This window comes from Heptranchias perlo, chromosome 7 (assembly GCF_035084215.1).
Source record: "Heptranchias perlo isolate sHepPer1 chromosome 7, sHepPer1.hap1, whole genome shotgun sequence".
NCBI classification, from domain to species: domain Eukaryota; kingdom Metazoa; phylum Chordata; class Chondrichthyes; order Hexanchiformes; family Hexanchidae; genus Heptranchias; species Heptranchias perlo.
Genome location: NC_090331.1, coordinates 91,541,641 through 91,567,110, shown reverse-complemented (window position 1 = coordinate 91,567,110; position 25,470 = coordinate 91,541,641). Strand labels below are relative to the sequence as shown.

The following is a 25,470-nucleotide window of genomic DNA, read 5'->3' as shown; positions in this document are numbered from 1 at the left end:
TGCAAGTTGTTGTTGTTTGTAGTAGAGGCTGAATGAAAAAAAAGTGAATTCAAAATCTAATAAAACAAAATGTAGCCTCAAGATTTCCATTCAGAAAAGTATGAAATCAAGGGATGGAGCCATAATATTCACCAGCATGCCCCTAATGCTTTTTAACTCCGGTATAAACCTACATGTCAAATGTTCCTATTTCAAATATCTAGAGTCTTTAATATCATCGACAGATTATAGTCAATTTATCCTCATGGAAGGGAGTTTTGTTACTGATAAAAGTTGACATTTTAAGTTTGAATTACAATGAACTGGATTCACCAGTCTCCAAAGGTGATGCTCACTTTTTAAAAATGACAGTAATTTGATTATTTACGTTAGGTACTTTATGTTAGCTTAGACATGGCGGGTAACTAATGACACACATATGTTGGATAGCATCTCTCGGAATGTTTGCATGCACCCTTACCTCCATTGTGACCAACCTGTTAGCATGTCAATTGACTTTCAACACACCATTAAAAAAAGAAAAGACTTGCATTTATATAACTCCTTTCATGACTGTAGGACGTCCCAAAGCACTTTACAGCCAACAAAGTACTTTTGAAATGTGGGAAATGTGGCAGCCAATTTGCACACACAGCAAGGTCCCACAAACAGCAATTAGTTAATGACCAGATCTGTTTTAATGAGGTTAGCTGAGAGATAAATATTGACCAGGACACCAAGGAGAACTCCCCTGCTCTTCTTCAAAATAGTGCCATGGTTCTTTTACGTTTGGCTGAGAGGGTGGACCAAAAGACGGCACCTCCTACAGTGCAGCATTCGTCATTACTGCACCGAGAGTGTCAGCCTCGATTTTGTGCTCAAGTCTCTAGAGTGGGACTTGAACCCACAACCTTCTGACTCATTGGCGAGAATGCTACTCACCGAGCAAATTGGGGGTATAGTTAATACAAAGGAAGAATGCGCCAAAATGCAAGAGGACATTGATAAACTTGCAGAATGTGCATGTAATTGGCACATGAATTTCAATATAGATATAGATCAGTGTGAGGAGGTGCATTTTGGTCGGAAGAATAAGGAGGTCACATACTGCTTGGATAATAAGAGTCTAAATGGGGTAGAGGAGCAAAGGGATCTAGAGGTACAAATACATAAATCACTAAAAGTAGCGACGCAGTTTAATAAGGTCATAAAAAAGGCAAATCAAGCACTGGGGTTCATTTCTAGAGAGATAGAATTGAAAAGAGGAGAAGTTATGTTAAACTTGTATAGAACTTTGGTTAGATCACACTTGGAGTATTGTGCACAGTTCTGGTCTCCATATTATAGAAAGGATATAAAGACACTGGAGAAGGTGCAAAAAAGATTCATAAGGATGATACCAGAACTGAGAGGATATACTCATCAGAAAGGCTCTACAGGCTGGGGCTGTGACCTGATAGAGGTATTTAAGATTATGAAAGGATTTGATAGGGTAGACATAGAGAAGATGTTTCCACTTGTGTGGGAGTCCAAAACTAGAGGTGATAAATAAAAAATAGTCGCTAATAAATCCAATAGGGAATTCAGGAGAAACTGCTTTACCCAGAGAGTGGTTAGAATGTGGAACACACGACCACAAGTAGTAGTTGAGGCGAATAGCCTCAAGATGCATTTGAGGGGAAGCTAGATAAGCACGAGGGAGAAAGGAATAGAAGGATATGCAAATAGGGTTAGATGAAGTAGGGAGGGAGGAGGCTCATGTGGAGCATAAATGCCAGCAGAAACCAGTTGGGCCGAATGGCCTGTTTTTGTGCTGTAGTTTCGACATAACTCGAGCTACGGCTGACACCATAAAGTCCGTATATACTGTTATAGTGCCATTGCTGATTCATTTTGTTTTCAAGGTTTTGACTGGCAACTAAATGAACTGCAGTAATATAGGGTTATATTAAATGGAGATCAGTGGGTTAAAAGAACTGCGCTAGGAATTTGTGCATTATCTGGCCTGGTACACTAGGTCATAGCTTTACTGCCTGATCAGGATGACGTACTGTTCGTTGAAGCCTTGGTGACTTGTTTTGCGGTTTGAGGCTACCAATGGAAATCCCGGCCTATTAATTCTTCATCAAGAAAGAGGAGATCTGTCCATTAAATAATATAACATACTGCTGGTTAGGCATTTTACTTCATTCAATCGTAATGACGCATAACATTGTTCTTGTTTTAGCATTTTAAAACTAACTCGTGCCGAATCCAAAGAAATTCCACACGCACGTTTTAATTGGAGATTTTGTTTGAATTGGACCTGTTGTAAAAGACTGACAGCTCTGTCCTTTGAGAGATGTATACCAAACTGAAATGCATCCGCTCAAGTACTACTTGAAAATTTTTCATTCTTAACAGAAGGGTGATTTAACAAGATGATTTATTCACATTTCCTAAACTTTATTACAGCAGTACTTAATGATATGTGCATAATAATGCTAATCTTTCATCAGATTCACCTTTAAGAAACATAAAATACTCATCTAAAAAGGAAATTTCCATAAAAGTTGAGGCAGATTCCATCAAATCTTACCAAAAAAGCTTCCACTAAGGTGTGTCATAGGGAAAACAGATTCCATCAATAAAGTCGTTTTGTTCTATGGATAATTCCTATATTATAGACTTAACAGCACACAAACAGGTCATTTAGCTCAAATGGTCTATGCCCGTGTTCATGCTCCACATGCGCCTCCTCCCTCCCTACTTTATCTAACCCTATCAACATATCCTTCTACTCCTTTCTCCCTCATGTGTTTATCCAGCTTCCCCTTAAATGCATCAATGCTATTCGCCTCAACTACTCCATGTGGTAGCGAGTTCCACATTCTAACCACTCTCTGGGTAAAGAAGTTTCTCCTAAATTCCCTATTGAATTTAATAGTGACTATCTTATATTTATGGCCCCTGGTCTTGATCTCCTCCACAAGTGGAAACATCTTCTCTACGTCTAACCTAACAAACCCTTTCGTAATCTTAAAGACCTCTATCAGGTCACCCCTCAGCTTTTCTTTTTTTTTAAAAAAGAGAAAAAGGCTCCAACCTCAATCTTTCCTGCTAGGTATAGCCTCTCTGTTCTGGTATCATCCTAGTAAATCTTTTTTCCACCTTCTTCAGTGCCTCTATATCCTTTTCATAATATGGAGACCAGAACTGAGCACAGTACTCCAAGTGTGGTCTAACCAAGGTTCTATACAAGTTTAACATAAAATTTCTCTGCTTTTCACTTGTATCCCTCTTGAAATGAACCCCAGTGCTTTGTTTGATTTTTTTAATGACCTTATTAATCTGTTTCGCTTTTCGCGATTTGTGTATCTGTACCCTTAGATCCCTTTGCTCCTCTACCCCATTTAGACTCTTATTTTCCAAGGAGTATGTGGCCTCCTTATTCTTCCCACCAAAATGCACCACCTCACAATTTATCTCTATTGAAACTCATTTGCCAATTACATGCCAATTCTGCATAAAGAACTGCAGATTTGCATTATGTTTGAATATTAAAAGATATCTTCTTAAAGGGGTGGAAGGATGGGGTCAAATAGGATATCTTCTTACGGAAGCAGAGGGCATGGTAGAGGTACTAAATAAGTACTTTGCATCTGTCTTCACTAAAAGAGGATCCTGACAATTTTTTTTTATTCGTTCATGGGACGTGGGCGTCGCTGGCAAGGCCAGCATTTATTGCCCATCCCTAATTGCCCTTGAGAAGGTGGTGGTGAGCCGCCCCTCTTGAACCGCTGCAGTCCTTGTGGTGACGGTTCTCCCACAGTGCTGTTAGGAAGGGAGTTCCAGGATTTTGACCCAGCTACAATGAAGGAACGGCGATATATTTCCAAGTCGGGATGGTGTGTGACTTGGAGGGGAACGTGCAGGTGGTGTTGTTCCCATGTGCCTGCTGCTCTTGTCCTTCTAGTTGGTAGAGGTCACGGGTTTGGCGAGTTGCTGCAGTGCATCCTGTGGATGGTACACACTGCAGCCACAGTGCGCCGGTGGTGAAGGGAGTGAATGTTAAGGGTGGTGGCCGGGGTGCCAATCAAGCGGGCTGCTTTATCTTGGATGGTGTCGAGCTTCTTGAGTGTTGTTGGAGCTGCACTCATCCAAGCAAGTGGAGAGTATTCCATCACACTCCTGACTTGTGCCTTGTAGATGGTGGAAAGGCTTTGGGGAGTCAGCAGGTGAGTCACTCGCCGTAGATTACCCAGCCTCTGAACTGCTCTCGTAGCCACAGTATTTATATGGCTGGTCCAGTTATGTTTCTGGTCAATGGTGACCCCCAGGATGTTGACGGTGGGGGATTCGGCGATGGTAATGCCGTTGAATGTCAAGGGGAGGTGGTTAGACTCTCTCTTGTTTGTTGGAGATGGTCATTGCCTGGCACTTATCTGGCGCGAATGTTACTTGCCACTTATCAGCCCAAGCCTGGATGTTGTCCAGGTCTTGCTGCATGCGGGCTCGGACTGCTTCATTATTTGAGGGGTTGCGAATGGAACTGAACACTGTGCAATCATCAGCGAACATCCCCATTTCTGACCTTATGATGAAGGGAAGGTCATTGATGAAGCAGCTGAAGATGGTTGGGCCTAGGACACTGCCTTGAGGAACTCCTGCAGCAATGCCCTGGGGCTGAGATGATTGGCCTCCAACAACCACTACCATCTTCCTTTGTGCTAGGTATGACTCCAGCCACTGGAGAGTTTTCCCCCTGATTCCCATTGACTTCAATTTTACTAGGGCTCCTTGGTGCCACACTCGGTCAAATGCTGCCTTGATGTCAAGGGCAGTCACTCTCACCTCACCTCTGGAATTCAGCTCTTTTGTCCATGTTTGGATCAAGGCTGTAATGAGGTCTGGAGCTGAGTGGTCCTGGCAGAACCCAAACTGAGCATTGGTGAGCAGGTTATTGGTGAGTAAGTGCTGCTTGATAGCACTGTCGACGACACCTTCCATCACTTTGCTGATGATTGAGAGTAGACTGATGGGGCGGTAATTGGCCGGATTGGATTTGTCCTGCTTTTTGTGGACAGGACATACCTGGGCAATTTTCCACATTGTCGGGTAGATGCCAGTGTTGTAGCTGTACTGGAACAATGTCATAGTAAAGTGGGGGGCGGGTGGGGGTAGAGAAATTGGATAGGATAAAGATAGATAAAGAGGAGGTACTTATAAGGTTGGTAGCGCTCAAAGTAGAAAAGTCACCTGGTCCGGATGGGATGCATCCTAGGTTACTGAGGGAAGAAAGGGTGGAAATAACGGAGGCTCTGGCCACAACCTTACAATCCTCCTTAGATATGGGAGTGGTACCAGAGGACTGGAGGGATGCAAATGTTACACCCCTGTTCAAAAAAGGGGAGAGGGATAAACCCAGTAACTACAGGCCAGTGAGCCTAACAATGGTGGTGAGGAAACTTCTAGAGACCATAATCTAAGACAAAATTAATTGTCACTTGTAAGAGGATGGGTTAATGACATAAATGGCAAATTGTGTTTGACACACTTGATTTAGCTCTTTGATGAAATAACAGGGAGGGTTAATGAAGGTACTGCAGTTGATGTTGTGTATATGGACTTTCAATTGGTGTTTGATAAAGCACCACTTGTTAGCAAAACTGAAGCCCATGGGATTAAAGGGGCAGTGACAACATGGATTAATTGGCTAAGAGACAGAAAGCAGAGAATAGTGGTGAACGGTTGTTTTTCAGATTGGAGGGGAGTTTACAGTGGTGTCCCCCAGGGGTTGGTATTGGACCATTGCACTTTTGGATATATATTAATGATCTGGACTTGCATATAGAGGGTATAATTTTGGGCTTTATAAATAGAGGCATAGAGTACAAAAGCAAGGAAGTTATGCTAAACCTTTATAAATCACTGATTAGGCCTCAGCTGGAGTATTGTTCAAGTCTGGGCACCACACTTTAGGAAGGATGTCAAGGCCTTGGAGAGGGTACAGAAGAGATTTACCAGATTGATACCAGGGTTGAGGGACTTCAGTTATGTGGAGAGACAAGAGAAGCTGGGGTTGTTCTCCTGAGAGCAGAAATGGTTAAGGGGAGATTTAATAGAGGTGTTCAAAATCATGAGGGATTTTGATAGAGTAAATAAGGAGAAACTGTTTCCACTGGCAGGAGGGTCAGCCACAGAGGACATAGATTTAAGATAATTAGCAAAAGAACCAGAGGGGAGAATTTTTTTTTTACATGGCAAGTTGTTATGATCTGGAATGCACTGTCTGAAAGGCTGGTGGAAGCAGATTAATTAGTAACTTTCAAGAATTGGATAAATACTTGAAAAGGAAATGTTAGTAGGGCTATGGGGAAAAAAACAGGGGAGTGGGACCAATTGGATAGCTCTTTCAAAGAGCTTGCACAGGCACCATGGGCCGAATGGCCTCCTTCTGTGCGATATGATTCTATGAAAACATACAAAGTTGAGTGATTCAAAAAGGTGGATGCAATTTACAAATAGGTGCTTTTAAAAACTAGTGATAACTGATTAAAGTATATTGCTGGGAATATGCTATTTCCCCACTCTATTACATTCAGCCAACCTCCTGAGCAGAAAGTATAAGGCCTCTATCAACCCTGTTTTATGGCTAGCCACTGGGAAGCACGAGGGTGCCCTTAAGTGACCCTCCTTTCCGATTTGTCCTCTTCCCGCTTAGCGCCTCTCAGACAGTATGTTTGAAAGTGAACTTGTAGGCAGTGATTTGATTGAAGGAGCTATGCCTTCTACTACAGCAATTCTACCACTAACCATTTGCAACCCATTTCAATGTTTGCACAGAACAAAATGTTGGAAATGCACAATAGGTCAGTCAGTATCTGGAACTGAAAGATAGGTTAATCGGAGCAATCCTGCCTGAAACGTTAACGTGTCTTTCTCATTCAGATGTTGGCTGCTGTGCATGTCTGGCATCGTGTGTTTTTCTTTCAGACTTTCATTACTTTTGTTTTTTTCTTTCTTGTTTCAATTTTTTCCCACATTCAACCATCATGACATACCAATCTGGTCCTGGATTACATGAACAGAGAACAATTCGGCACTTTGCAGTTCTTCCTGTTTACTGCCAACAGGGCTGAGAGACAGGTCATGAATGTTATTCAACCTTGCAGGTAATCCTCTTAATCCTTCAATTCTTCATAGCATTCAATTCTTTTTGTAGCCAATGCATCTCATTTAGTCAGGACTATGTCTGATGGGACTAGTGTGACAACAGACTCATCACTCTTGGGTCAGCCTTTCGCTATCCATATAACTTATAATTACAGCTGTGTTTCTGAGCATCTCCTATTGTAATAGTTTGCTTAACATTCTTTTACTATACAAAGGTTATGATAGTAAGGGGGCTCAATGTATTAGGTAAGTGTCTATTTCTGGAATTAGTATATCTAACCATTCAGACTGACATCATAATTGGGGCAAAGGACTGCAGACAGCAACCCAACTGGTCACTGGTGTGGACTTTCACTACATCACTGATTCAATTAGTGGTAGTTCTTGGATTGTGTTAACAAGCATTTCTGCATCTTTTGTGGCATCACCTTGAATCTTGCACTCATTTCATTTCGAAGCAGCTGCCCTCACCCTTTGTTTCTCACCCATCTCTGGCTCTTCCCCCTTAGCTTTTCTATTTAACTTCCAATTTAACAAGATGTTCATGTTCACCCTCATATCCTTCCTGTTTTCCTTAGCCCCTCAATTATCTTAACTTGATCTTCCATACATGAAAAATATCCCCCTCTCTATTTATCTCCTTATCTTGATAACTTTTTAAAACTCTTCAATTTTTAAAAAATCAAACAAAATCAAATCTTTCAGCTGACTTTCCTTCTGCCAAAGTCACCATTCTTGGCGACTTCAATGTGCATCCTTAGCAATGGCTCTAGTTCCCCTTTTCCACTGATCAGTGCAACACTAGTGCAGAGTCCTTTGCTATCCTGAATGACTGTAAACAACTTGTCAATCAACTTAGCTGTATCCCTGATCATCCTGCCGATCTAATTTCTTCATTTCTAATACTAACTCTTGGGCTATATCTGTCTCCCCTCAGAGTCTTCTGACTACTGTTCCCTCTCTACCTCTTGCAGTATAGCATGCAAGATATTCCCTCGTTTGGCACTATAAGCCCAGCTTACTGAGATGATCTTCGGGAATTCTTTGCTGCCTTTCCCCTGCTTCAAGAGCTTCTTTCGTCCCTTCTATCTGTGCAGTGACGTAACTGATGTTATTCTAGCTGACATGGAAGGTTTCATAACTCACTCTACACTTTCCATCAGGTCTATCGCTACAGCTATATTCAATCATGCCTGTCATTCTGCTGTCTCTCATAAAAATATTGACCATTACATAAGAACATAAGAAATAGGAGCAGGAGTAGGCCAATCGGCCCCTCGAGCCTGCTCCGCCATTCAATAAGATCATGGCTGATCTGATCCTAACCTCAAATCTAAATTCATGTCCAATTTCCTGCCCGCTCCCCGTAACCCCTAATTCCCTTTACTTCTAGGAAACTGTCTATTTCTGTTTTAAATTTATTCAATGATGTAGCTTCCACAGCTTCCTGGGGCAGCAAATTCCACAGACCTACTGCCCTCTGAGTGAAGAAGTTTCTCCTCATCTCAGTTTTGAAAGAGCAGCCCCTTATTCTAAGATTATGCCCCCTAGTTCTAGTTTCACCCATCCTTGGGAACATCCTCACTGCATCCACCCGATCAAGCCCCTTCACAATCTTATATGTTTCAATAAGATCGCCTCTCATTCTTCTCAACTCCAATGAGTGGAGTCCCAATCTACTCAACCTCTCCTCATATGTCCGCCCCCTCATCCCCGGGATTAACCGAGTGAACCTTCTTTGTACTGCCTCGAGAGCAAGTATGTCTTTTCTTAAGTATGGAGACCAAAACTGTATGCAGTATTCCAGGTGCGGTCTCACCAATACCTTATATAACTGCAGCAATGCCTCCCTGTTTTTATATTCTATCCCCCTAGCAATAAAAGCCAACATTCCGTTGGCCTTCTTGATCACCTGCTGCACCTGCATACTAACATTTTGATTTTCTTGCACTAGGACCCCCAGATCCCTTTGTACTGCAGTACTTTCCAGTTTCTCGCCATTAAGATAATAACTTGCTCTCTGATTTTTCCTGCCAAAGTGCATAAACTCACATTTTCCAATATTGTATTGCATCTGCCAAATCTCCGCCCACTCACCCAGCCTGTCTATATCCCTCTGTAGGTTTATTATGTCCTCCTCACTCTCCACTTTCCCTCCCATCTTTGTATCATCTGCAAACTTTGATATGTTACACTCGGTCCCCTCCTCCAAATCGTTAATATAGATTGTAAAGAGTTGGGGACCCAGCACCGACCCCTGCGGAACACCACTGGCTACTGGTTGCCAGTCCGAGAATGAACCATTTATCCCAACTCTCTGCTTCCTGTTAGATAACCAATCCTCCACCCATGCCAGAATATTACCCCCAATTCAGTGATTCTTTATCTTGAGCAATAATCTTTTATGTGGCACCTTGTCGAATGCCTTCTGGAAGTCTAAATACACGACGTCCACTGGTTCCCCTTTATCCACCCTGTACGTTATGTCCTCAAATTACAAGGCATCTTGATCTGCCTGACTTTTCCTGAGCGAACTTGAGCGCTCCTGAGAGACCCACCTCCTGCTCCCTCGATCCTATTCCCACCAAACTGCGGACCACCCAACTTCCCTTCCTGGCACCCATGTTAGCTGATATTGTTAACGATTCCCTTTCCTCAGGTTCTGTCCCCCTCCCCATCAAATCTGTCATCATCACCCTACTCCTCAAAAAAAACCATCCTTGACCCCTCTGTCCTTGCAAATTACCACCCCATCTCCAATCTCCCTTTCCTCTCCAAAGTCTTGAATGTGTTGTCACCTCCCAAATTTCTGCCCATCTTTCTGACAACTCCATGTTTGAATCCCTCCAATCAGATTTCTGTCCCTATCACAGCACTGAAATGGCCCATATCGAAGTCACAAATGACATCCTATGTGACTGTGACCATGATGAACTATCCCTCCTTATCCTTCTCGACCTGTGTGCGGTCTTTGGTGCGGTTGACCATACCATCCTCCTCCAACGCCTCTCCTCCATCGTCTAGCTGGGTGGGACTGGCCTCACCTGGTTCCATTCCTATCTATCCAGACCGTTCACAACCTTGGCGTCCTATTTGACCCTGAGCTGAGTTTCCGACCCCACATCCTCTGTATCTATCCAGTCGTAGCCAGAGAATCATTTGCAATGGCTTCTCTTCCTGCTCCTGCACCGTTACCTCTGGAGTCCCCCAAGGATCGATCCTTGGCCCCTCCTATTTCTCATCTACTAGCTGCCCCTTGATGACATCAACTGAAAACACGTCAAGTTCCACACGCACACTGATGACACCCAGCTCTACCTCACCACCACCACTACTTTCGGCCCCTCCACTGTGTCTGATTTGTCACACTGCTTGTCCAACATCCAGTATTGGATGAGCAGAAATTTCCTCCAATTAAATATTGGGAAGACCGTAGCCATTATCTTCCGTTCCCACCACAAACTCCGTTCCCTAGCCACCGACTCCATGGCCACTGTCTAAGGCCAAACCAGACCGTTCACAACCTTGGCGTCCTATTTGACCCTGAGCTGAGTTTCCGACCCCACATCCTCTGTATCACCAAGACCACCTACTTCCACCTCCGTAACATTGCCCATCTCCACCCCTGCGTCAGCTCATCTGCTGCTGAAACCCTCACCCACAACTTAGTTACCTCTAGACTCGGCTATTCCAATGCCTATCCCAGCTGGTCTCCCATTTTCCACCCTCCATAAACTTGAGCTCATCCAAAATTCTGTTGCCCATATCCTGACTCTCACCCATCACCCTGTGCTCACTGACCTATATTGGCTTCCAGTCTGGCAACGCCTCTATTTTAAAATTCTCATTCTTATTTTCAAAGCCTTCCATGGCCTCGCATCTCTATATCTGTAACCTCCTCCATCCCTACAACCCTCCCAGATCACTGAGCTCGTCCAATTCTGGCCTCTCCCGCATCTCCGATTTTCATTGCTCCACCATTGGTGGCCGAGCTTTCAGCTGCTCTAAGCTCTGGAATTCCCCTCATAAACCTCTCCGCAACTCTACCTCTCTTTCCTCCTTTAAGACACTCCTTAAAGCCTACCTTTTTGACCAAGCTTTTGGTCATCTGTCCTAATAAGTCCTTATGTGGCTCGGTGTCAAATATCGTTTGATAATCGCTCCTGTGAAATGCCTTAGGACGTATTACTACGTTAAAGGCGCTATATAAATGCAAGTTGTTATTGTTGTTTATTATTGAAAACTAGTATCAACTACTGCCTCCCTACTCTTCTAGCCAATCCTCGCTCTGGTCACTTGCTACAGCTTCCTTCTGTAATTTCTGCGAACCCTCTTCCATCCAGATGATGCAACTGCTACTTTTCCTGAAGAGTAAGCTCAGTTAGGTTGCAACTCAGTTTTCTTCACCAATTAAAATCTCATTAACCTAGGTAAAGAACCTCCCACTTTTGCTCCATTCTGACCATCAAGTCTTATTCTCACTAACTTTCTGGGAACCTATCCCTGGTCCTGTGCCCTCTCTTCAGTCTATCTTCCTTTCTCCTGCGAAATTTGCTCACGTCTTTCCTATTCACAAGAGGTGAATCTCTATACCCTTCTTAATGCAATTTATTGCCTTCACATCAGCATTTTTCTGGAGTTATGGAAGCTGCTGTTAGCTTAAAACTGAGTCATCACCATAGAAGTTCCATCATCAGTATGGTTTGCAAGTATAACAGCCATTCGATTGGTGATCTTGTCGTCTATTTTATGCACTTTGGTTAATCTCAAATTATTTAGTGGTGCATTGCACCTTTGTTCTAATTTGGATCTGTATATCGTTCAACATTTTAAAAAAATTTCCAACCTCTTTTTTGAAAAACAAATATTGGTAGAAAATACTGCCATTTCCATCCATCACATGACTAAATTCTTGTCCAGCTAAGCTACTGAGGTTAACATTTGAAAAACATACCTGAGGTATTAAACTCGGTGCAGTTCCCAACTTTAAGCAGTTTTATTAATTTGTCAAGTTTTTTCTTATCGACTGGAAGAAGTCCACTTCCCAGCAACATGATAGGTCCATCTCTCCGCTGGCTTGCAGTTACCTACTCGTTGAAAGGACAAGAAACAGGTTTGTCTCAAACAAGATAAGATAAACATCTATGCAGAGACGTGCAAACCGCTAGGGACCCATCCTTAATGATTAAATGTGTACTCACGCCACAGCACTGAACACCATGGACTCGTAACCAATACTCTCTGATATCAGTTTGAGAATGCAACAAAATGTTTACACTAACTTAAGCCTTCTCTGAACAGAAAATCAGCAAATGAGCACTAAATACAACTACTCAGGAGAAGATGGACTGTAAACATTTACAGAGCCAATCCCAGCAATTACTCCTCTCTCAGGTAGCCAGGTCAGTGATAATGCTAATTGTATTTTGAAGAAACTGAATGAATGAACAAGAAAATGGAGCAACCCTGATGGCTAAGTGAGTAAATCCACAATGCGGTGTGGTTTTGAGCCCAGATTCGACCTCTGTTTGTTTGCATGGAGTTAGCTGATCCCTATTGATGTACAACAACTGGGCTAGGGGCTAGGGAGGAGAAAAAGGAAAAAAAAAATCAGCCAGGGTACCCGTTCCTAATCATTGTCCAGTGATTCTTGCAGAAAGCATGTGGACGAGAGAGAGAGGAGAGGGTTGGGCTTGTCTGTGGCACCCTTCATGCTTGAATAGCATACAAACAGTCACCATTTATGGTCATACAAGAATGGCCACTTAGGTGATGTACTAAAAGGCTGCCGGTGCCCATGGAACTGCACACCAGTCAATTGAGGAAAGGGGAGAAAGTATGACAAAAATAAATACTGGTGCTGAAAGGAGCTAAAATTTTCATTGAAGTATCTATAAAAACACCAATTTCATAGAATATTGCAATAATAAAAGCTTTCTTGATCGTTAAAGACAATTAACAATAATGAATGGAAACTAAATATCAAAATCCTTATACACTAAAATGTTCGTGTCCCAACACAGAATACATACCGCAAAGCACTGCTCAGCAACTGGGCCTTTATCTTTAGGTGAGTGCTGTAGAGCGGCAATCATTTCTTCAGAATCTGCATAATGAACAGGCCGAAAACCAAAGATATTGCTGAGGAGACAATTTAAAAGTGAACATTTCAGCAATTTGGTATATGGCAGATTTATTCCTAAAAGGCATAATAAAACGTGGAGATCAGCCAGAGTTCAATTGTTCATAGCTCTACTTTTGTGAAAACCCACATTTGATAATTTTGGGTAATTAACTTTTGCTCAAAAAACAATGAATAAAGACTAGAAAATAGAAGCAATCACCATCTCAGACATTGTACACAGCGAGAGTAGAACTGGGCGGTACTATTTTGTATAGTACCAATTTAACACTTGGAGGTCACAAACATTTCTACACACTAAAACTGGACGATTGTCCTCAAATTCCCCATTGCAAATTGCGCTTAAAAAATTGGAGCTATTACTTTGATATAATTGTAGAATTTTAAGTGTCTCCTTCTGGATTCTCCCAAAGTATGTTCTAAAACTGCAAGGCATATTCAATGAATTCTTAAATGAAAGGAGTTGCAAGTTGGCAACTTATACATACCTAAAAATAAGTTAAGGGGAGGAACTTATTGGATTTAATATGTTAAAAAAATGGCAATGGAGAAAATAATGGGACTTAAGGTAAACAAATCTCCAAGACCTAATTGGTTTCCCTCCAAGGGTATTAAAAGAAACAGGTAGGGAAATTGCAGATGCGTTAGTCATGATTTTCAAAAGCGTTCTAGATTCGGGAATTGTGCATTTGGATTATAAAATTGCAAATGTTACTCCATTATTTAAGACAGGTGGCTGCCAGAATCTGACTGGTCTATGGAGCTGTAATTAACTGCATACACATTGGCAGCTGGCTGCCAGAATCAGACTTAAAAGAAACCCAAATATAAAAAGATCCTAATTCTACTCCAACATTTCTCAGTCTACTCAGGATATCTTCACATTGTAAAACAGTGATCCCAATGAGGATTTACAAAAGCACTTAAAATCTCATTGGGAAAAAGTGTGTCCAGCACAAACACGGAAATGTTATTGCAAACTAAAAGGCCAGGATTTTCAAAATCGAGTGCAAATACAATTCATTTGACACAAAATAGGTTTCTGCCATTTTTGAACATGCATTTAGTACTGTGCAAATTTTAGTAATCACACATGTTTTTTTCCAAAACACATCGCTGTAAGTAACTTATGCAGTTGGTTGAAATCTAACGAAATGGTATTTCTGGACATTGTTTTTCAGTGCTAATCAGTACATTAAGTTAGGCAGCTTTAACTTAATTAGTATTGAACACGGCTGGCAGTCGGATGAAAGAAAACTCAGTCAAGTTTGGCACTATTTGTGAAAGGGTTCAATAGGCTAGACGTAGAGAAGATATTTTCACTTTTGGGAGAGACCAAAACTAGCGGCTTTAAATATAAGATAGTCACTAATAAATTCAATAGGGAATTCAGGAGAAACTTCTTTCCCAGAGTGTTTAAAATGTGGAACAAGGGGCAGTTGAGGTGAATAGCACAGATGCATTTAAGGGGAAGTTAGATAAGTACATGAAGGACAAAGGAATAGAAGGGTATGCTGATAAGAGTTAGATGAAGTAGAGTGGGAGGAGGCTTATGTGGAGCATAAACCAGTTAGGCCGAATGGCCTGCTTCTGTGCTATACAGTCTATGTAAAACCTGACTGGACACTTATAATGGTATTATGTTACAGGCACTGGTTTCACAAAAGGTACCTGTCTAGTGTGTACAGTTGGCAGAAATATGTTAAACCGTTGTGCATCACACTCGGCCCAGTGACTAAGGAGGCTAAGTGCATGCATGGGAACCTTTTAAAATGTGGCTTCAGAGTGCAAACCCCAGGTGGTGTGAAAAAACCTCCTGAAGTGGTCCCACACCTCTTGTGTTAAGTGTGCTCAGGAGTGAGATTGCCAATCTGATTGCTAAGGTATATTGCTGGTTTTGTAAGAATATACATCTGAGATCATTCTACACTGAAGTGAAAATAGTAATATAACAGCACGAAAACTTACTGAGGGTGTCTTAGTGTCATTACAGAATACAAACCTTCTCCAGAACATAAGAGATCTCACAGGAGGCTTACACTGAAACCTGGCTTAATGTTGCAAAAAATTTTGGTCCTTAAATGTTTTTTTTAAAAAAGTGCCTGACATGTACATGTCACTTGTAGTACCATGGGCATCAGTCATCATTAAGTACCTCCTCGAAGTGACATTCTTAATATGTGAGCCTATTAAATGGCAGGATCTCACAGCCAAGCCAGAATCTGTTCTCCTCCAACAGGATTCATGGAAGTGGTCAGAAGGAACCCTGGTTCATTTCCTTTCCCTAGCCCACGGGCCCCGACACCAATTGTAGCAATCCTACTGACACCCCGAAGACAGCTAACTCAGCATCGATTGGGAGTAGAACTTGAAAACTTTTGGCCTGAATGCTTTGGCAGCTGAGCCAGTGGGGGAACCTAATGGTTACCTGTTCAGTAAGAAACCTTCTACTCCTACCTCTCTTAGTCCCTGGCACCATGCATCATCATCATCATCATCATCATACCAAGCAAACAACCTATTCAGAATTCTCCTATGCTTCAACTAGCCAACTGCGACTTGATTTACACTTGATCCTTCCGTGCCTCCACGCACACCAAGAAAGGTGGGTTAAGGTAGAAGCTCAGCACAGAGAACCGCAGGGGAGAAGCCATGTCCTACATTACTGGGCCACAGGGTGTCAGCACACCAACATACTTGTCACACTGGACTGAGTCATCATGAGATTTATTTTGAATTTAGATCTTGTTCCATGCAGTGCTCGTTTTGACTCACAAATATGCAAGGTAGTGGTTACTTCTGTGCTTGCCTTTCTAATCAATATTTTAATCCTCCCCATCACAACTTCAAAATGCATTTCCTCCCATCATGTAGGTCCGTGTACTACACACCACTACCCAACTGAGGCAGGTATGTAGGCCTCCCTAGGGCCATGCCAATGCTGACCACCTAACTTTCCATCCTTGCCCCCTTGCTAGCTAACATTGTAAATGGAAAGTGTTCCATTCCCCAACACTAACGTGCATCGCCTTGATGAGCACACAAAAAGCAAGTACTTTTTTTAAAAAAGTGTGGTAATTACATTCTGCCAATGCTTTAAGATTTCCCTTTTAAAAATGAATTGGGCTAATTGCTTTCCTACTCTCATGGAACTACACCCGTTGGCTTGAAAGTATAGGATCTAAACTAACATGTACAAGTGGTGATAAAGTGCACATGCGTCATTTCCAATTTGTTTCTCTGGTGAGTTTTTCCAGACATTGTGATCTAATCATAATACAGTATGGCTTTGGATATCACACATATTGTTTAAGGTCCCTTGCTATTCAAGAGAAAAAACTACATAATACTTCTGTGCAACAGATATTTTGTACGGTTCCCAAGTTATTAGAAAACTGTGCCGCCACTTGTTTTGCAGTGAAGTGTATTGGAAGCTGTGTGAAACTTTCATTCTAGGTTCCCTTTAACTGTGACAAATGCTGAGCAGATTTTCTAGTGTCATAGAATCTTACAGCACAGACAGAGGCCATTCAGCCCATCGTGCCCATGCTGGCTCTTTGAAAGAGCTATCCAATTAGTCCCACTCCCCTGCTCTTTCCCCATAGCCCTGCAATTTTTTCCTTTTCAAGTATGTATCCAATTTCTTTTTGAAGGTTATTATTGAATCTGCTTCCACCACCCCTTCAGGCAGAGGATTCCAAATCATAACTCTCTGTGTAAGAAATTACTCCACATTTCCCTCTGGTTCTTTTTTTTCTTCCAATCTTGGGTCATAGAATGATACAGCATAGAAGGAGGCTATTCAGCCCATCGTGCCTGTGCCGGCTCTTTGAAAGAACTATTCAATTAGTCCCACTTCCTTGCTCTTTCCCCATAGTCCTGCAAATTTTTCCACTTCAATTATTTATCCAATTCCCTTTTGAAAAAGTTATTATTGAATCTGCTTCCACCGCCCTTTCAGCCAGTGCATTCCAGCACTGAGTATTTCACAGATGCAATTTTTCCTATAGGATAATAGCATAGATGCTACTCAATGCATTTTTTAAAAAAGTTGCAGATGATGACTTCTTTTCTTAAACTTGTACATTTGATATGTATTGTTTGAGCTCCTGAAAGGCTTGCTTGTAGGATGTAGGCGATGCTGGCAAGGCCACATTCATTGCCCATTCCTAGTTTGTACAACTGAGTGGCTTGTTACGCCACTTCAGCGGGCATTAGGAGTCGACCATGTAGTATGCGACTAGAGTCCCCGGCAGGCCAGACCAAGTTCCCTTTCCTGAAGGACATATGTGAACCAGTTGGCTTTTTACGACAATCAAGCAGCTTTCATGGATACTTTTTTCTGGTGCTAGCCCACAAATTACCAGATTTGTTGAACTCAATTTCACAAGTTGCCATGGTGGGAATTGAACTCACAACCTCTGTCACAAATAACCACCAAACTACCATACCAGAAAGGCTTAGTGTGATACTGATCCATACAGATCAACAGTGCCCTATGTTCCATCTCTGGTCTCTGTTGAGTTAGATGAACTCTGCTGGGGGAGTTGGGGAGCTACCTTTGGCCTCAGCTCCTTTTGTTACCATGGTTGAACTATGAAGAGCTTTGACCACAACTTGGCAAACAAGTTTAGCATGGCAGGCTATTTTATAATGGAGTTCATTTGAATGAGGGTCAACTTCAATGAAAGTTATTTTCAGAAGCATTCCCACATTGCTCCTATCCTGGCTTGCATTTTTAAATTTATTCACGCATCAGGTGACTTCACTGCTAAAACTGACTAGGATTACACATTTTATATTTATCCATATACAAGCCACATCATCCTGAGTTCTTGGTCACAGATTTCTGCCACAGTCAACATCCTTGAAGACATTAAACTGTGTCATTACTATTCACTACATGAGCAGTGTGACTTTTTAAGGGCCCACTAGGGACCTGTGAATTTGACCTCCACTCATCTGAGATGGAAATGTGCTAATGGTCTAATTAAGAGTAGCCTTTGCTGTCCTATGCTTGTACTAAAGCTATAAATTGACTACAGTCCAGTTAACAAGGTTAAACAGAATGTTTTTCTTAATTAAAACTACAAATGCATGTGAAAAAATGCTAACATCTCACAGCTAATCTTCATACAATTATACTATGGAAATATGTTGGAAAAGGGTATTTTGCAACTAAACAATAATGCAATAAGTTCATATGCTGTAATAGTAGAATTGCAAACAACTAGATGTTCATCATACTTGTGCTTCAGTTTATCACAGTATCTGGATCTGCTTATAACTATGAAGTTAATGTTCCAAAAGCTCATCATTTGTAATGAGCTCAGAGAGAACTGCTTGCTAAGAATAAATATGCCAATGATTTCTTCTAGTGCCGTTTGTGTAAGAAAGAATATATAGCTCCTTATCATATCTGTCAGAACATCCCAAAGTGTTTCACAAATTTGAAATACTTTGTAGTATAGTAGCGTTGCTATGCAGGTGGCACCCATTTTGTGCTCAGGAAGGTCTGGCTATTTTTGTCACAATCTGAAGGTCCCAAAAACTGCATGGAGATGAATGGACAATGAATCTGCTTTTGGGGGTGTTGGTTGAGGGAAGAATGCTGGCCAGGCCACTGGGAGAGCTCTCCACTCTTCTTCAGACAGTGCCACGGGAATCTTAAATATCGCATCCAAAGGACAGCACCTCTGAAAATACAGAATCCGTTCTATATTGCAATGAAGCATCAGCTTAGATTTGTGCTCAAGCCCTGCTGTGGCAGTTTGAACCCACAAACCTTCTGAATCAGAGGTGGGATTGCTACCACTGAGCCAAGCTGAAGATCTCCTCTCCTTGTTATTTCTAGTAGTCATAAATGCGTTTATGATTTCACTACAAATACCAACCAGAGGAAAGCTTTTTGCTTTTGTTTAGTGTCACTACATGACGACTAATTTGAGAACAGCAAGGAAAACAATACTGAGAAAACAAATTCAAGCTTTTGCTTTTCAAATAATCCGAAGCACAAGTATGACAAGTATCCAGTTGTTTGTAGTTCCATTACTAACCCGCACCAACTTAGCACATTTTTGTTTAGTTCTGAAATACCCCATTCCAACATTTCTCCATAGTAGAACTGTATATTGATTGGCTGTGAGATATCAGTATTTTTCAAATATATTAATGAAAACCTTCTGCTTAGCCTTAAAAAAAAGGGGGAGGATTCTGCTTTCTCCTGTAATACTTTTCTACATTTGTATCCAGAACACAACACAAGTGATTGGATCAGCAACATGATTCACTTTGGGAGCTACCATCTGATGATGCAGGTCAGGAAACTTCAAACATAGCTTTGCTGGGCCAAACTTTTTCCCACCAGGAGCTGTTTGTGTCCTGCAGCATCTAAGTCCCCTGAAAGCCACTCATCAGTTCTAATATGGAGGTGGCAAGAGATCAGGAGCAAAAAAAAAATACAGCCATAAAATATTCACCGCTGATGGGCTTTTTGTCCGCTGAATAAGATCCTACCACAGCTACACAACAAACTGAAATTCCAGCAGGAAGGAGAATTCAGCTATACAATAAATATGAAACACTTTCCTCATGGGGAGGAAAGGCAGTGATTCGTGGATTGGCTCTGCATGTTTCTTGGCTTCAGCCACGAAAGCTGCTGCATTCTGAATTTCATAATCTCCAAGGTTCTGAAGCCTTCTGTGCAATTTGGGGTGAAATGTGCACAAAGTGAATCATTTGATTTAGAAATCAGTGCCTGCGAGTGAACTCAGGGCAGATTTTAAAGCTAACCATAGGGCCCAAGGGACAATACCCAAATGAGAGAGCAATCTCCCTGTGCTTTGCAGAACCAGTGTAAATGAGAACTGTTAGATTACATTTTATCAAGCATAGAAAGGGGAATGGTCTACAAAAATAATAGGCATTCTATCCATTTCTCCTTAACCAGACAGCACATTTCCTTATGTTGAAATTAATACATGAAAAAACACAGCAATTGGGCATTTTCACAATAGAAAGAACATTTTTCATGCTAGACAGCAGTGACACCCACAAAGGTTAGCTATCATTCCACTGTTCATCCACAATGAACTTGACAAAGGGATTATCAAGCAGATGACTAGATGGAATAAAGGAGACAGACTGGTATGGGAGGGAAAACCTAATTGCAGAGATGATTGGTAAATAGCCATCAATATTGGCAAATGGAAGAGAATACCTGATCAAAGTAGAGTTAAGATATTGCCAAAAGTGGAACAGGAAAGCAACAGGGGAATTGTTTTCCACAGTGTGATATAGCAATGAGGCAAATACATTTCTTGGAGTGAATGGCCAGAAGAAAGAGATAGAACTTGCATTTATATAATGCCTTTCAAAGCATCAGAAGCACTTTACAACCAATTAAGTACTTTTGAAGTGTAGTTACTGGTGTAGTGTAGGAAACACGGCAGCCAATTTGGGCACAGCAAGGTCCCACAAACAGTAATGAGATAAATGACTAGATAATCTGTTTTTTTTTTTAAAGTGATGTTGGTTGAGGGATAAATAATGGCCAGTCCATCTGGGAATAGTGCCGTGGGATCTTTTACGTCCACCTGAGAGGGCAGATGTCAGTTTAACATCTCATCTGAAAGACGGCACCTCTGACAGTGCAGCATTCCCTCAGTACTGCACTGGAATGTCAGCCGAGATTATGTGCTCAAGTCCCCGGAGTGACACTTGAACCCACAACCTTCTGACTCAGAGGCAGCAGGGCAACCACTAAGCCAAGGCTGACCGTGCTTTGGATCAGAATACAGTATCCATATTTGGGCGCAATAGTTTCAGAATGATAATTTCAGATGACCGCATTAAAACACTAGGGCATCTTTCAAATTCAGATCTTGAGTTGTGAAGAAAGCAAATAGATATTCAAAATGATGAAAGGAAAAGATGAAATTGAAACTGATGTATTGTTTGAACTAAATTCACAACACAATGGTTGAACAGCTCCAAATTCAGAAGCCCAGACAATTCTCACGAAACCTCTTCTCATAATTGAAACATGGACTAAACTTGTACTAAATACAATAAATACAAAGACTGCAGAAAGGTACTCGTCATTCACAAGGGAAATAAGAGGGAAGTAACCATTGCTTCAGGGTATGGCAAGAATAGCCTGAGGCAAGGTAGGGAGCTGACAAGGATTTTGAAGCAATGAATGCGTTGAAAGTTACAAGTGGGAATTACAGGATAGAAATGACCAACTTCATTTTTAATCATGAGATAAAAGAAAGTGTCGGAGATGCTGGCACTGGCATTTTTTTCCTCCTTTAGCATATAGAGATCTGGTTGGAAAGCACTCTATTTTTATAAATTTAAAATCAGCCAAACACCAGCATTTTCTATATCTGGGGCTGATTTTTTGCAGATTGAGTCCTGTGAATTGGCAAGGAAATCCACTTGAAAATGGCCACCAATGTTTTAACCAAAAAATGCACTTATTTTACTGCTTGTATATACATATTGGAGGCTGGACTCATGGCAACACTTTTTGACACATTCTGTAAGCTCTGATGAGCTCAGCTGCTTAATGGGTATTATACAGCTTCCATGCTTCATTGATTAGATTACTAATATGCCATGGCTTGAAATTCAGACATACGCTTTTCATTCAAATTTATTGTAACAGTTAAAACTTATTAAATGACTCATGCGGTTTTCTGGCTCTGATTATAATAATTAATTTAACACTGTTTCACGTTGCTGAGAGCCCCTCAACAGCTAATGAACAGAGATTTGGCACATTACCAAATGCTTCATGCCTTCCACTTAAATTAAACGTAATTGTTTAAACCATAGCAAGGCATCCGGGGAATTGCAGCTCATTTACCACTGTCTAGTGGCTCAGAACTCAGTATACATCATCAACGCACTCACTCGAGGCACTTGCAAAAACACTAACAGCTCTCCTTGCAATGTGGCGGCTCCATTTTTGTTCTCCAGGCTAGTAATGGTGATTAACGTTGGTAGGCAGCTGCCCAGAGTCAACCGTTGCTTTGTTGCAGTGGAAAATTGTGATGGTTGTAAATGTGGACATGCACACGCACACTCACTCGGCTTCGGAAAAGGACACGAACTAGGTTAAACATTTCAGGTGCAGATCCACCCCCCGCCACCCCACCAACTTTCACACTGGTCTCTTTTTTTTAAAAAGATACTGACTGATGTGCAGTGCATTTTCTTTTGTTTTTTAAAAAATCCATATGGCAATCTGGATTGCCAAGAATTAGGAAGTTTTGTGGTTATCGGGTTCACTGTTTTCTCTTATAAAGTACATTTTCTAATGAACACCTCTTGAGAATAATAAATTTGTTGACTTCATTAGCATTCACTCTTTAATTGGTGAAACATGTTATTGTGCGTGCAGACAGATGGCTGAGCATTTGCTATTCCTACAGCAGGGTCTGAAATAAGAGGAGTTAAAACACCACTAAATACCCCATTTACCTTGGAACCAATGACCTGAATAGAATTCAATCTCCTCTAGGTTTGGGCAGCACCTGGTCCCTGATGCAGTACTGGTTATGCATTGGAAGGCAATGATTACACTCTGATGAATGTACTGTGTTGCACAATGGGGCAGAAAACCAGGACGAATCTGAATTAGGCTATTTACAAAAGACCTTATTTGCAATTAGTTTAAAAGGGCCCATGTGAAGTGTGCACTTTTACGCAGTAAGGGGAAGAGCAAATCAGCATCATTTACATGGGTCACTGCAACTCAGAGCAGCTGCAAATTCTCTTACATGACTGAATTATCTGCTGCTGTGTAGAATGGGGCAACACTATCTTTTGGCGCTCAGGTCTAAGATTACATTTTATATATGCAGGCAATAAAAGCTACAAGTTACTGATTTAATGAAGCTTTAACAAACAATGTAGCAGATATCTAAATTAGAACAGGGCAGACAGTTAACCCTTGCAGCATTTTTAAGACCTTTCTAGTTTTCCAAAAATCTCTCTTACCTTTCATAAAAAATAACTACTGTAATGTATTGGATCACCTGCCTGATGCAATTGTGCACAGCTGAGTGCGAAATATTGCAGAGAACCCCTGCACGAGACTGGAATGAACCCAATGCAGAAAATGCCAGTACAGATGACACCTTCACTTCAACAAGGAATGGCACTGCTCTGTTGAAGATAATTTCAGGTCTGGTTCCAGTATGTTGCATAACTCACAGAGGGCATCTTTTGGAGCACTGCTCCTCAGGATAATTGAAAATAAGAGTTGTGTGCTCAGTTTAGTCTGGATAGTTGGATAACTCCTGATTCTCCTCAGTCTCCTCTGATGCAGTTGGATTCTTCTCCAATCCCTATGCTCCTCCTCCAGGAAGGCCAAGTACAGAGGAATGACTCACACTGGTGCCCAGAGGCAAATTCCCCTTTAAGAGATAGTTGAGAGTCCTATAAATCATCTCATTCTGGAACCAAAATTTCAGGCCTTAGTTATAACATTCCTGAAGTTCAAACCCCAAATTACAGAAAATCCTCTCATGCTATGAGACTCTCAATTATACATAAATATCTCATCTTGGTTAGAAAAAATAAATTTGAGTTTGCTGCCTACTGGAAGCCTTCGTTATTTTTTAAAACCCGACAGCTGGGCTTACCTGTTCCCTACCAGCAGGTCTTGTGCATAACGTACGGAGAAAGAAAGACGACTTGCATTTATATAGCGCCTTTCACAACCTCAGGATGTCCCAAAGTGCTTTACAGCCAACAAAGTATTTTTGAAGCGTAGTCACTATTATAATGTAGGAAATGCAGCAGCCAATTTGCACACAGCGAGGTTCCACAAACAGCAATGTGATAATGATTAGAAAATCTATTTTTTAGTGATATTGGTTGAGTGATAAATGTTGGCCAGGACACCAGGGAGAACTCCCTTGCTCTTCTCTGAAATATGGGATATTTTACATCTACCTGAGAGGGCAGATAGGGCCTGAATTTAATTGCTCAGTTGAAAGAAGGCACCTCCAACAATGCAGCACTCCCTCAGTGCTGTACTGGAGTGTCAGTCTGCATTATGTGCTCAAGTCTCTGGAGTGGGACTTGAACCCAGCACCTGACTCAGAGGCAGGAGTGCTACCATTAAGCACAGATGACAAAGAGGGGCTGGATGACGGAAAAATCTCAGGGATCACATTGCATCATCATCCACCCTCATTTGTGTCACCACTTCCTTTCTGCTGGGCTTCGGGAGCACTTTGTTTAATGAGGCTTGGAAAACCCAACTGGCAACTTTTTTTTAGTTCATTCTTCGGATGAGCTGAATTCCAGAGGTGAGGTGAGAGTGACTGCCCTTGACATCAAGGCAGCATTTGACTGAGTGTGGCACCAAGCAGCCCTAGTAAAATTGAAGTCAATGGGAATCAGGGGGAAAACTCTCCAGTGGCTGGAGTCATACCTAGCACAAAGGAAGATGGTAGTGGTTGTTGGAGGCCAATCATCTCAGCCCCAGGACATTGCTGCAGGAGTTCCTCAGGGCAGTATCCTAGGCCCAACCATCTTCAGCTGCTTCATCAATAACCTTCCGTCCAACACAAGGTCAGAAATGGGAATGCTCGCTGATGACTGCACAGTGTTCAGTTCCATTTGCAACCCCTCAAATAATGAAGCAGTCCGTTCCCGCATGCAGCAAGACCTGGACAACATCCAGGCTTGGGCTCATAAATGGCAAGTAACATTCGCGCCAGATAAGTGCCAGGCAATGACCATCTCCAACAAGAGAGAGTCTAACCACCTCCCCTTGACATTCAACGGCATTACCATCGCCGAATCCCCCACCATCAACATCCTGGGGGTCACCATTGACCAGAAACTTAACTGGACCAGCCATATAAATACTGTGGCTACGAGAGCAGGTCAGAGGCTGGGTATTCTACGGCGAGTGACTCACCTCCTGACTCCCCAAAGCCTTTCCACCATCTACAAGGCACAAGTCAGGAGTGTGATGCAATACTCTCCACTTGCTTGGATGAGTGCAACTCCAACAACACTCAAGAAGCTCAACACCATCCAAAATAAAGCAGCCCGCTTGATTGGCACCCCATCCACCACCCTAAACATTCACTCCCTTCACCACCGGCGCACAGTGGCTGCAGTGTGTACCATCCACAGGATGCACTGCAGCAACTCGCCAAGGCTTC

General features: G+C 41.9%; 1 protein-coding gene across 1 annotated transcript in view; it reads right to left on the bottom strand.

Annotated features, from left to right (window-relative positions):
- bard1 (BRCA1 associated RING domain 1) overlaps positions 1–25,470 on the bottom strand; it is a 172,254-nt gene that overhangs the window by 35,439 nt on the left and 111,345 nt on the right. Inside the window, exons 7-8 of the mRNA XM_067988113.1 lie at positions 13,167–13,275; positions 12,089–12,221 (exon numbers count right to left, since the gene is read on the bottom strand). Of these exons, the coding sequence (XP_067844214.1) occupies positions 12,089–12,221; positions 13,167–13,275 (242 nt within the window). The remainder of the gene's footprint in view (positions 1–12,088; positions 12,222–13,166; positions 13,276–25,470) is intronic.